The sequence below is a fragment of the Branchiostoma belcheri genome, unplaced genomic scaffold (assembly GCF_001625305.1).
Source record: "Branchiostoma belcheri isolate BF01 breed outbred unplaced genomic scaffold, Haploidv18h27 scaffold101, whole genome shotgun sequence".
Taxonomy (NCBI): domain Eukaryota; kingdom Metazoa; phylum Chordata; class Leptocardii; order Amphioxiformes; family Branchiostomatidae; genus Branchiostoma; species Branchiostoma belcheri.
In genome coordinates this window covers 48,552-61,583 of record NW_017802392.1, presented here as the reverse complement: position 1 = coordinate 61,583, position 13,032 = coordinate 48,552, and the positions used below count along the sequence as shown (strand labels likewise).

The following is a 13,032-nucleotide window of genomic DNA, read 5'->3' as shown; positions in this document are numbered from 1 at the left end:
GTGTTATTTCCCCCTCCGGGACGAGGAGATTGTCTTCGACTGCTGCGGTCAAGCGCTGAAATAAGTCTTCAGGGCGCTCATTAGGTTCTTGTTTAATATTTGCAATGTCCAAGAAATAGCCCCCGGTCGATTGAAAGCCAAAGTGTAAGCGGATGGTCTGCCAAATGTCATTGAGGACGTACTTGCCTTCACAATCCTGTTTCTTGATATCACCGGACAGAAATTTGCGATTCGTCCCAGCATCAGTTCCAGGGATGCCGCCTTCTGGGGGGCCGTGTGGTGTTTAGCCTGCGGGACCGCTTCTCCATCGGCGGTGAGGCCTCGGTTTTCCACTCCCGCCGACTTCTTTCGCCACGTGAAGCCATTGGCAAGGAACGGGGAGAAGTTGGGGTCAAGGGATATTAAAGACATACAAAAGGTTGGAACGCCAGTTTTCAAAGCTGTTGATGGTTTCATGTTTCAAGAGCGCCCACTGTTTGGGGGCGCGGTTCGATGCGGCGGCCATGTGAAGATGTGAGGAATGATGACGGAATGTTCTGGTACCTTGGTCTTGGTGTCTTTGTTGTACAGTTCTGGGCAGGCCAAACGTGAGCTGTCCGTCGCCGAACGAAGCTACGCGCTTCACCGGGAGCCGTCCTCTTTGGGATGTGGGCACAAGCAACATGAGTGCGTGCGAGGAACTGCAGACAAAGGAAATATGGTGACCGCTAGCTGCACATGTGGACGGAATTAACCTGGAACTCATTTTCCTGGGTGTCAGATAGAGTCACGCTGAACTGCTCCTGTCGTCTTCTGGGGACCCTGTCGTCGGGACTGAAGTGAAGATTCTGCGAAAGGATGATCGGCAGACCAGGGGATCTTCTGGCGTTTAAAGGAGGGGAATCAAACCCCGAGTCCAGGAAATTCACTCAATGCTGTTTCAACCAGTCGGCTGCGAAAGCATCCCGTCTTTGAAGTCGTGTCTCTTGACGTTTTGAGATGTCGGATGGAAATCCTGGGGTATACGTGACCCACCAAGCTGCCACCACGCCACTAAGTGGCCAAGAGTGCGAATAAGCGGACAGGACGCGAAGATTCCAACCGATGCTAGGAGGTGTTTATTAACAGCATGGTCACAACATGGAGTCTGTCAACATAATATATGCCAGGCACAGGCAGTGGCGCAGGGTGAATCTGAGAAGCAACAAATTAAATTAGTGTGGCCTAATGACGTTATCTATAAAGTGCTTACCTTGGACATGATGATCATGAACTGCACCACAAACTTCCTGAAGCCGGGCAGGGTGTCCCTGGGGAAGTCCAGACAGAAGGCCGAGTGTTCGTAGTCCTGCAGCTGGTAGTTGAGGAAGGACAGGAAGTGCAGCAGCTCAGCCCAGGACGGATCCTCCATCCCACAGTAACTGCACAATCATTCACAAAACACAAAAAATTAAATTTAAATCACTTTCATCTACATGTACAATGTACTAATACAAGTAGGTAATAATTACAACTGTTACAACAGATACATGTAGTTGTTATGCCAAAACTGTCAAATATGCCACCAAAAGGTGCATATGACTGATACAATAGCATTCTGTATCCTATACACTGTACAAATGTACATTCGTCAACAATTTTATATTTTTATACTCATTGTAAATCTCTCACTATATAAAAGCTAGGACTTGCATGCATACACAAAATGTTTCATGTTATCTCTATGTGCCTTTGGGCTGAATGCCCTTCCTAACACCAAACTTAAAGTTTGACAGTTTTCATCAGAGACTGGTTGAGTACAAATGTAGCTCTGGGATCTTGGGTATGCCTGCATGCAGTTAACCGAAAGGGGAGATTTCAGGAACTCAAAAATACTGGCAGGGGCAAGACACACTTTGTGTGCAAAATCAAAACTGTAAGAAACCAAAAGTCCACATTTCTTTAGTCCGTAACTACCTGAGAATTGTGTGCAGGAAGTCCTGATGGGTTCCTTCTGTGCTGGTGGGTGTGAACACGAAGGTGTCCAGGTTGACGTTGGCCATCCACCTCCGGAGGTACTGGTACGGACGCTGGTACTCTACACTCCTGAACATCACCTCATCCACCTGACACAAACCTAGCAGAAACAGTCATACAGTACTGTAAATCACTTTAATTTTATATTCATGGTAGCAAAATTTTGCATTATGAGGAAAATACACAATGTTTGTGGTGCCGGCAGGTGCAGCAAAAGAAAGTCGGTGAATTATTGCTTTGCGGTAATTATAGTTTTGCAGTACAGAAGTGACCGCGAAAACAGGGAATATAAAATTCCCGTGATGAAATCATGTATAATTTGAGTATATATCCAATATTTCAGCAAATGTCATAGAACACTCCATCCGTGATTGAAGTGACAGAAAGTTTGTACCTCGTCGTCTTCTAATGCATGGCTATAGAAACGTTCTTAAAAGTATTTTCTGGAGGTATTGCTAAATTGAATTATCACATCTCCCTCAATGCCAAATGTTCAAAAAGAACGAAGTTACTATATATATATATATAAATAGGTATATTAGTCGACCAATAAAGGTGAACTGATGTAACAGGTCAATCACCACTAAAAAAATTACAAAATGAAACAGTTTACTACAGCTCTAGTACAGAGTTCTGTAAATCTTTTATACCCACAGATCAATCGAACATCTTTCAACATGTATACTAAGCTCCATTGATATAAGTTTAACCGATATTGGAGTAAGTCGACATACCTGGAATGGCTTGTTGATTTTTTGTCAGCAAGTTGTAGGTCTGTCTGGGAGATATGCAAGTCACACTCGGAAGCATGGACACAAACGACTTGTGCTCTTCTCTGTTCTTCTGTAGAATAACAGGAAGCAATGGGTTAGTGTTGGCAACACAGTATTGCATTCTACGTTCAAAATTTCCAACATGAAGTGTGATTGAAGCTGCCTTGGTTGAGAGCAACAAGTCTGTTGTCTAGTGTAACCAAGATGCATATGATCATAGTAATAATTATGAATTACATACAGTGGATTGTAGAGGAACGTTCACAAAAAGAAGTCATGTACATGTAGCTACGCAAAGAATGGCAACGGACAGGGTAGGAACGCTATATCAAAATCAAGATGTCCATCAAACAAGTAATGGTAACTAGAATGAATATTTTTGCTCATATTTAAGGTTGTGTTTATCCAATTTCTATCTTCTATATGTACAATTATAGCAGCTGCTACATTTGTATATATGGACATGCAAGAACACTCAGTCTGTCATTAGCCATAACTGTTTTAAAAAATGTACAATTAAGTATTGACACTTTGAAAGTAAGATATTTCACCTGTGTGTCAGCAGCCTGTGGTTTGTAGGTGTGTTCCACCACGTACAGGTCCCAGGGTAGACGTCTCCACACAGACCCGTCCCTCCCCACCAGGCTACCCAACACCAACAGGTTAAACAGAAGGCAATCCACTCCATTTTGAACCTACAAACACAACAAGCATGGTGTTTTTAAAAAAGACACTGGCCACATTTCAACCCTCCCCACCAGGCTACCCAACACCAACAGGTTAAACAGAAGGCATTCCACTCCGTTATGAACCTGCAAACACAACAGGTATGATTAAAAAAAAAAAACACTGGCGACATTTCATAATGATTATATTTGTCAGACTATTTTTTTATTGAGATAAGTGGGTTTTTTTTCAAATAACAGTTACTTTAAAGCAAAAAAATGCTTAGCTTAATTTCCAGTGAATGGGTCAGTAGTGGATTGAAGGTTGCAGGTTACCACTCACTGAGTCACATGTTTTCATCTGCATAAAGTGATGGATTGCTTATTCCTGTCGTACAGTCGAAAATACAGTCAAGTCCAATTTGTTCTGTTGGAAATTACAGTTCAAACTTGCTTCATAATGATTTCTATCAACACAGATGAACTTTCAAGATACATGTACGTTTCAATCATGATCCTACCAAGGGAGAGATGTCCAGATGGATGATTCGAGGAGAGGGGCTGGCAGGGTTGACAGAATGCGGGAGTAGTGCCTCCAGAACTGCATCGTTGTTGACAGTAGCCTCATGCAGGGGAACTTTGATGTAGGACAGTCTCCCCTGCAGACTCCTGGGAAGCTTCTTCTCAAGTTCTTCCGAGAGACGCTGGACGACAAGGGACTTGCCGACCCCGGCACGCTGGGAGGATACCACTCGCACGGAAGACCTGAAACATTAAGTTCTCATCAGTTCTGTGAAAAATTTGAATGTGCAATTAAAGATGTGGGATGGAAAATATACTACGAAAATATTCTTGTACATATAAACTTTGCCCTTTCATTTTGTTTTACTTAGTACTTACTATGGACTTAAACAAATATCCTTGTACATTCATTTATGTTTCTTGGAACTTGGTGGGTTCTGCAGCAGGTGAAAAAGGAGTCTTTTGCAGTTTGGAACATTTCAGAAAATCTGTAGTACACTATAAGAATACTTAATAAAATTATATTCACAGCAAAAACAAAACTGCAAACATTTGAATATTCACATTACACAGTTAACCAAGTGACACGATGGTTTGACTTACTATCAAAATTCAAGTTTGCCTATTATATAATATATTATAATAATTCATTGTTTAGTTTTTATACATGTACATGTACATCAGTAGTGCAGGTTACCAGCCAATAGTTTCAAGGAATTGCTTTTCTCATAGCAAAATATCAGCTCAAGAAAATATTTTCTTCTACCGTTGGTGATCTACAACGGACGCCAGCAGAGTTGAGCCAGTATCCTGCTGCTGGAACTGTGACAGCAGATACTCCTGGACGTGCTCCTGGGAGGGCACATCTGGGATGGGCACCTTGTACTGGTCCAGGGCGGTCACCATGTACGACTGGTGCTGTCTCTCTGATGCACACACTACTACAACATGGTAACCTAGCAGGCGGAGCAAGAAATATATGACTGTTAGCGATACTAACATTTTACTTTATCCGATGCTATTACTTATTGTACAATGTAGTTAACACTAATTCTAAAACACATTCCACTCTAGAAATGGGTAATAAAATTTCTCAAAAAGTAAATTGTTATGCTAGAATCCAGTTTGTTTTGTCAACATATTATTTAATTGTAACTGTTGAAGATTGAATGCAGTGCAAACTTGTAGCAATCAATTTCTTGAAACACCCGAGGACCCTTCTCATCTAAGAATTTGATGGCTGACTTGATTCAATTTCTTGCTATAAGCACTAAAGGTAGTCCATTTGAGGCTGTAGGGGCAGTAGGTTGTTAATCCAATGTCACTGTGTCTAGGGCATTGGAAGCTTAAGGCGGAGGCCAACCCTCTTCTTCCACAACCTATTACCTCCCCCATCTGAAGTCAGGTACCCATTTTACCACTGGATGGGGTGAGAAAAGTTGTATGAAATGCCTTCTGAAGGACACAACGTCTAACCAGGAATCAAAACCATGACCTCTTGATTTTGTGTCCCCATGACTAGCCACTCATCCATTCGACACCACACCAAGTACACTATGATGCTATACATGTACATGTATTACTCATATGGCCATCACCTGCTTTTCCTTGGAATAGTTTGCACCTCATCTCCTCTGCCCTGACGCTGACATCATAGTCCAGCTGGTCGGCAGCAACCAGACAGAAGATCCCTCCAGTCTGGTCTCCTACAGCTCTCCTCCACAGCAGAACCACCTGGTAATGACATTGCCAATAGGATTAACCATACTGACCTGTGCCCACAAAGCCCACATGGTTAAATGGAGCCAGACATGTACTGACCTCAGAGCATATGGTATCATGCATTTTCAATAAATCATGACTAAGCCTATGAGCATCACTGACTAATAAGTTTTATGACTACTTTCATGATGAAGAGAGCTTTCAGATAATACCACACTTGATTAATTTTGATATTTCTGAAGTTTCCAAATTGCTTCAGAATCTATTTTCCAAATTTGAACTGACCAGTGTTAACTTGTAAAAAATGACTAATTGAGACAGAGACATTCAGGAACAGTTACTGGTTTTAACCTTTCTGTGATGATATCAGTACCAAGGACACTAGACACAAACATCTTCCTTCGTCAGGACAAGACCAAACAATATTAAGAAGAGTCCAATTCCCTATATGATTGTCTTTTAAATGTAGCACTAAGTTTAGCCAGTGGCTATAAAGTTCTTCAATGCTGACTGATCGCAAGGATCAAATAAAGCATAATTCGTTCATTCATTCATTCATTGATTCATTCATTTATTAATTCATACTGATCTTATTCTTTCAGCCCAACACTGGAATTAGTCAGAGTTTGCTTTGAAACAAAAGCAAAAGACATTGTTTGTCAACATTGTGGTGATTCAAAGAAGAAGCTTGGATCATTTCAAGGGTGAATGATACTGAATTCCTATTTTGTTTTTCTACAGTAACTGTATCAGCGTCGGCAAACATCTTCAGTGATAAATCTGTAAAACATGCCTTTGGTAATTTAAACTTTAAAAATCTGTTCTGTGTAGAATAACTGTTTACAGTTACTGTTAAATATGAGAATAGAAGATTAGGGACCTGACCTCTTCCAGAGAAGTGTGAGGAGTACAGATGAGCACCTCCCTGTAGGAGGGGAGGGGTTGTGTGGTCTGGCCCTGCATGTACAGGGACAACACTGTCTGCCAGATGTCGTCTGGAAATGGACAAAGGTAAACGTAAGGTAAAACAGTCATTTTCACCTGGATTGAAGCATGCTCCTTTTCAAGTATTGAATAGTGCCATGCGGATTCACTACACTCTGCATTTATAGCCAAACACATTGGGTCAGCCTGCTCTTCTCAATAAGTTTGTTGTTTGAATGTTTATTTTTCACATGCAGAGGTTTGGTGTTTTTACAGGTAGCTTATGCCTGTAGCTCTCTCATGATCATACACCGGAACGCTGGCTTTACGTCACCATTTAAAATGACTTCAATCCCTCACAACATGTCTGAGCTGAGCCGAACCTGTGATCGAACTTAGGTAACGGGTCAACAGAAAGAAGGAGTGAACAATACTGGCATAAACAAAACCTGCGAATTACTGTTACAGTAGTTTTTTTCAATCAATGTCAGATACTGTAACATTTACATGACAGTCTACAATTATAATTATTTATAGTTCTGAGTCTGAAGTTATTGGACAAACAAGAAAGGCAGCACCTGCCATTGATACAGACCTGCAATTGATGCAGTACCTAATATCTGCAATTATTTTGGGCAATATAATCTTAATCTAATTTAAAAGTTTTTAAAGCATAACAAAGGCAGTATCTCTTATAGAATCTGATATACAGCATAGTTCCAGTACCTTGAGGACACACTACAAGGTTGGGCTTGCCTGCCTCCAAGAAACGGCTTGGCCACTGTCGACCTACAGCAATGTTTGCTAGGAAAATAAAAAAACAAAATGACAACTTAATTACGGATAGAATTTTTAAAGACAAACATGTACTTCAAAGCTTGTAATACAGATCTTACCAAATTGCAACAAAGTCTTACATTTACATTTATATGTACATGCACAATACATTTGTGTGAGACAAGACAATATAAATTGAATGGCATCAAGAAAGTTGACACTTTAGTTAGAGATACTGGACTTGAATATGATAATTTAGAAAAGTAATGCTTGACATGTATTTTTAGTGAAATAAGTAGCTTGGATCCAGCTGATACTTGATGATGATGATGATGTATACAAACCAGTGCTGGAGAGATTCCTCAGCACCAAGGCCAGGTGGTCAATGCTGATGTACTCCTCAAACGTGGTGGACTTGACAGTGGTCAGGTACTCTCCCCAAACTGACTCCATTCTTTTGATCATTGTCCTAGAAATACAATGTCAACTTTGGTCACACGGCATTCTGTTGTTGATCTTTCATTTGCCAATACAGACAACAATGCTACAAGGAACATGTATTCATCACTGCAATGGTACACAAAAACAAAGATACTTGCCATGGATGTATAGAGGAACAAGTACATCGTTAAACCACACCAGGTATTGTCATGAAGCATGATGGTAAAGTTAACATTTTCAAGTTTTCAATGCATACACTACACAGCATGTCAGCAGAATGTACTGCACCTGTGGGAAACCATGGTTTCTGTTAGATGTTTGGTAGATGCTGCATCAGGATTTTGCCCATTGCAGACAATATCTTTTCCGTCATTTGAAAATTACAGAGTCTGACATGAATACGATGATTTTTAAACAATAAACTCTATATAGAAGGGCTATTGCGCCTTGAGTACATTTCAGATTTTGTGCAGGTGCAGTACGTTCTGCCAACGTGCTAAAATATGTTCAATGCAACACTTAGCCTAGAACTCACTCTTTCCTGGGTTCCCCTCTGGACAGTGACATGCTGGTGAAGCCAGCGAGGGACACAGGTTCCTGTATGGAAGTAACCATCTCTTCCTCATCTCTCTCATTGCTGTTGAGGATCTCTTCAATCATGTCATCATTGTCCATGTTGCTGATGCACCATCCGACAGCCTCCTCAACGTTACCTTTAGTAGCCTTCATGGCCGCCAAGGCAACATGGTCCGTCAAATCAGGCACCATCTGTTTCAGCTTCTCCACGAACTCCTCCTTTTCTTCATCATCCATGGACCAAGTCTTCTTTGCTGTCTCTTCAACCATTGGCTCTTCTTTGACATTCTCTTCCTCCATTGCGTCGATGTCCCCAGCAACATGTGACATGGCCCTCCTGATGTCATCTTCGGCGCACAGTGGCTTGATGCTGGACAGCAAGGCCAGGACCTTAGAAAAAAAAAAAAAAAACTGCAAGAAACTGTATTTCCAAGAACTATTGTAGAGTGGAACTCGTTGCCACCAATCACAGTTGGGCCAACGTCATAGTAGAAAGCTTTAAGCAACTCCTGCAATTAAATGTGCAATAAATTGAGAGTAACAAGTTTGGTGTTACGTAGCTAGGTACTGCTGCATCCCATATCTGCCAAGCTGGTGTGTTACACCAAAGGGTGGTTATACCGGCTATACCAATACGGATACAGACCTGGGGGGTCACCGTTTCACTGAGGTCGATCATCTTTGCCAGAGCTTTACGGAGAACCACGATCTGCTCGGTGGTGAAGTGATTCAGTTCATCACACTCCAGTCTGGCTTTGTCCATGGTGCCGAGCCAATCGTCCAGACACATCTCCATGTACTTTGCCAGCTGGGTCAGCTGGTCTTCAACGGCTGCCCTGGTTCCGTAGAGGGCTTCTGTGCCGAAGCCAAAGTTGACCATGACTTTGACCCTTCGGTTGCCGTCACAGTACACAACTGCATTCCAGTTGTTGAACAGGACTGCCCTGGCATTGTAGAGGTGAACGTAGGCCTGGCCAAGTCTCATCACACCTGTTAGAATCTGAAATAAATCAAGTGATTGAATCGTTGGCTGTTTGATTGAGTGATGGTGCACAAAAATCACCATAAGGATGTTCCCTAAATCCAGCAAGCTAACAAACTTAAAAGCACCATATTATTGAAGAAGACGTACTTTGCATAGAACTAACAAAGGTACAATTAAAAAAAGTTCCTTTGGACACCACATGTGGATGTAGTGTCTAAATTCCTTTTAAAATAGCATTGAGAACACTTCCTGTACCCAAGCGCAACCACTAGTAGATACACACCAAAGAGCAACTTGTGTATTGCAAACCATGTTTAATTCGTACAACCATACATTGCATGTTGGAGTGCAACTTGCAGAGACCTTTTCCTTTGCAAGTTTCTGCTTGTCCCTTTTTTTACCATCAATAATTGGTGATAACTTGACATAGGGCTCCCAGAGAGTGTTTTAGTGACAGAATCAATTAATAAACATTAATTTTGTAACAATATGTATCAGAAAACATCTGACCTCCACAAATCTGTCCACTTCCTGGCTGCCCTTGTCAGCTTTCCTAGCCAGCAGCATGAGTTTACTCTGCAGACTCTTCAGCATGGACAGGTTGTACTCCTTCACAGCCATGTCTTCATCATCATCATCCTCAAACTCCGCTCCTTCTACTTGCAATCGGACCACCGACTCCAGGTCATTCTGAAGAAAAATTCGTTTAGGATATATTTATTGGAATTACCATAAAGCCATGCAGGGCAATTTAATTTGTCAGTTCTCAGGACTGAGCAAAACAAGAAAAAAGCAGGCCTAGGCATCTTATGATAGCCATTAATGATATGATAGAAACCACAAAATCAACATGCCAGGCTGGTTTGCAATGTAATGAACTATAAACTTTCAATCAATCCACTGAATTGATAGATGGAAAACCTAGGAAGATAAGGACTTTCTTGGACTGTGGACAAAATGTTTTCTTTTTCTTTTGCAAATCAGAAAAAAGGGAAGCGGCCAAATTCAAGAACTCTGATGATTCAATCTGTGTGGCCTAAACTTTTCACAAGCTTGCTGATGCAACATACATGTATCAGTGACTATAAACATACAATGATTGTCACCTTTTCATTTTCCACATTCTGAAAGAAGCTTGAAGAAGTGACTTGCATCCTTCCATGTTACACTAACATAATATACAATGTAGTATTTTCTACACTGCTATACAATGCATGTGCAAAGGAATTACTGCTTTACGTGCTAGGAATTACACTACAAAGCATTTTACTACCTCCTAGAGGTACATGTACTAAGGGACTGTACGATATTTACTGGGAAGGTAGGGCCGGTCGTCTGAGGGGGAAGGGCCTAGGAAAAAAATTTGAGCCGGGGGGAGGGCTTAGGAAAAAATATTTTAATTTGCAATTGGGGAGGGCCTAGGTAAATTTTTTTTTCAAGATCCCTTTAACTCTACAACGTTTTATACAATTTCAAAACATGATTAACGTCTGTCCCATACATAATTATCATAGCGAGTTGCCGGTCATTGGAATTGGCAGAATTTTACATTCCAATAATCCCTTATTATAATGGATTCGACCAAATCTCCCACAGTCCCCTTCAAAATCTTGCATTTTTGCCAAGACTTGACTATACAGCCAAAGTACAATTGGATTAAAATCACTTTAATCTAGGCATAAAAGTACGACGCCTGACTGGGGGGTATCATTTTTATTAAAAATAACAATGATAATACAAAATTTTTCTCCTATGGAGAAGGTGTAGTATGTAGTATACACAAGGTGATTATATACAAGTATGTTAAATAAATTCTATCGTTACGTTTTGGTAGTGGGCGGGTGGGTAATTTTCCGCACCGCTTCTTGCGCTGGCAGGCCGGGAATGATCCCGGACCTGCCTCCGGTACGCCTGGTCTTAATTAGTTACGCTCTGCTTTGGTATGCGGCCTAAAACTCAAATAAACAAACTTTATTTCTACATTTAATCTAGGCATAAAAGTACGACGCCTGACTGGGGGGTATCATTTTTATTAAAAATAACAATGATAATACAAAATTTTTCTCCAAACCCCCAGTCAGAGATAAAGGAGTATACGCATGCAGGTGGTTAAAACTTACATAACAGAAAGGAGCCCTAACCAAGGGTTACGGTAGAGATCTAATTTCTACACTATAATCAGTAAAAATGCTAATCCTATACTAGGGCCTGCGCCATTGTTCGGACAGTCCACAAACGTCCTTTAAGTGTTACAGTTGTGTATCGCTGGTAAGCGTTCGATTTCCAGTCTCCCTGCAGCTTGATTAGGTCGGCTGGGACGCCACAGTCGCTAGCCCAAGTCGCGCCGCCGCGACGAAGGCTGTGTCCGCTGTACTTGGTCTGCGGGTATCCGCTCAGGTGTAACAGCTGCCGTAACAAAGTCACGAACGGTTGGTGTGTCAGCGGCAAGTAATCCGACCCCGTTTCCTGGGGGAGAACGAAGGCCGGCCCGTCTGGGTTCGCTGCGGATGTAATGGAGAACGCTTTCTCCAGGGCTGTTGTAGGGCAGAGGGGGGAGCCAGGAACACGGGGGATGGGTATCTGAAGGGTCCGTTCCTGGAATTGTATTGTTTTGCTCCATCGGACACTGATCACTGCACCCCACGCGAAGAATCGGAAGTCTTTGCGGCATAGTTGCTTGACAGGGTTGAAGCTTCCTGCCGTCTTAGGCAGCAGGTTTGATTTCCGGAAGAATGAGAAGAATCCCACCAGACACGCGGCCCAGAAGACCACATGTTTGGCCTGGGTGAGGTCCAGCCGGGCGTAGATGGCGCGTAATACATCCGGGTAATGGGAAGCTTCTGCCTGACGCTATCACCATGGATACGGCGAATCCCGCGCAACGTGGTTTGCAGGAGCCAGTTACTTTGCAGAGGGTTGTCAAACCCCGCCTCTTGATGTAAGATACGCACAATATTCAGGTAGTTTACAATGCTGGAGTACTTGAGGGTTCTCGCTAGAAACACCGCATATCGGCAGAGGTTTTTAGTTGTCGTCGGAACTGGAGCATACTGATGATACAGGCAAAACCGCAGATACGTCCCGGCGCTGAGATTTGTACGTTGCTTTAGTAGAGTCCGCGTAGGTCCCTGCACGGTAGAACCGGATGTCCGCGTCTAGGGATGCTTCGCTATCCAGGACGCCTGGGAGGGTAGAATAGACAGAGTTTTAGTGGACACATGTGGCAGGTCACACTTCACTTGTGGGACATGCCCGTTTTGGTCATTCCATTGCTGAAGTCTGGAATGTGCATGGGTGGCACATGTGGGGTCGGTTAGCCGCGACAAGGCGTCCGCGAGTGTGTTATCTGAGCCTTTCACATGGTGCGCTGTCAGGACGAAGTTGTTTACTGCCGTATGCCAGAAGAGTTCCCGTATGTGAGGCATAAACGCAGGTGACGGGGACGTGCCTTTGTTGATAGCGCGCACTGCACTGTCACTGTCCGCGAACACGTGAACCCGTTTGTTGGCCCACGTAGGGCCCCAACGCCGCACCGCGTGAAGAATCGTGTACAGTTCTTTCTCGTTGATGTGGCACGCACGCAGGGAGGGGTCATCCAGGGTCCAGTTAACGTAAAACCAATCGCCGTTGAAGAAACCCGCTCCCCCGTCGT

At 42.7% G+C, this 13,032-nt stretch overlaps 1 protein-coding gene across 1 annotated transcript in view; it reads right to left on the bottom strand.

Moving 5' to 3' along the window:
* Window positions 1–13,032, bottom strand: part of LOC109473931 (E3 ubiquitin-protein ligase rnf213-alpha-like) — a 134,495-nt gene that overhangs the window by 83,399 nt on the left and 38,064 nt on the right. The window contains exons 26-37 of the mRNA XM_019774105.1: window positions 9,891–10,070; window positions 9,042–9,395; window positions 8,355–8,785; window positions 7,723–7,847; window positions 7,328–7,405; window positions 6,563–6,672; window positions 5,554–5,689; window positions 4,722–4,911; window positions 3,320–3,413; window positions 2,730–2,838; window positions 1,936–2,095; window positions 1,232–1,400 (exon numbers count right to left, since the gene is read on the bottom strand). Of these exons, the coding sequence (XP_019629664.1) occupies window positions 1,232–1,400; window positions 1,936–2,095; window positions 2,730–2,838; window positions 3,320–3,413; window positions 4,722–4,911; window positions 5,554–5,689; window positions 6,563–6,672; window positions 7,328–7,405; window positions 7,723–7,847; window positions 8,355–8,785; window positions 9,042–9,395; window positions 9,891–10,070 (2,136 nt within the window). The remainder of the gene's footprint in view (window positions 1–1,231; window positions 1,401–1,935; window positions 2,096–2,729; window positions 2,839–3,319; window positions 3,414–4,721; window positions 4,912–5,553; window positions 5,690–6,562; window positions 6,673–7,327; window positions 7,406–7,722; window positions 7,848–8,354; window positions 8,786–9,041; window positions 9,396–9,890; window positions 10,071–13,032) is intronic.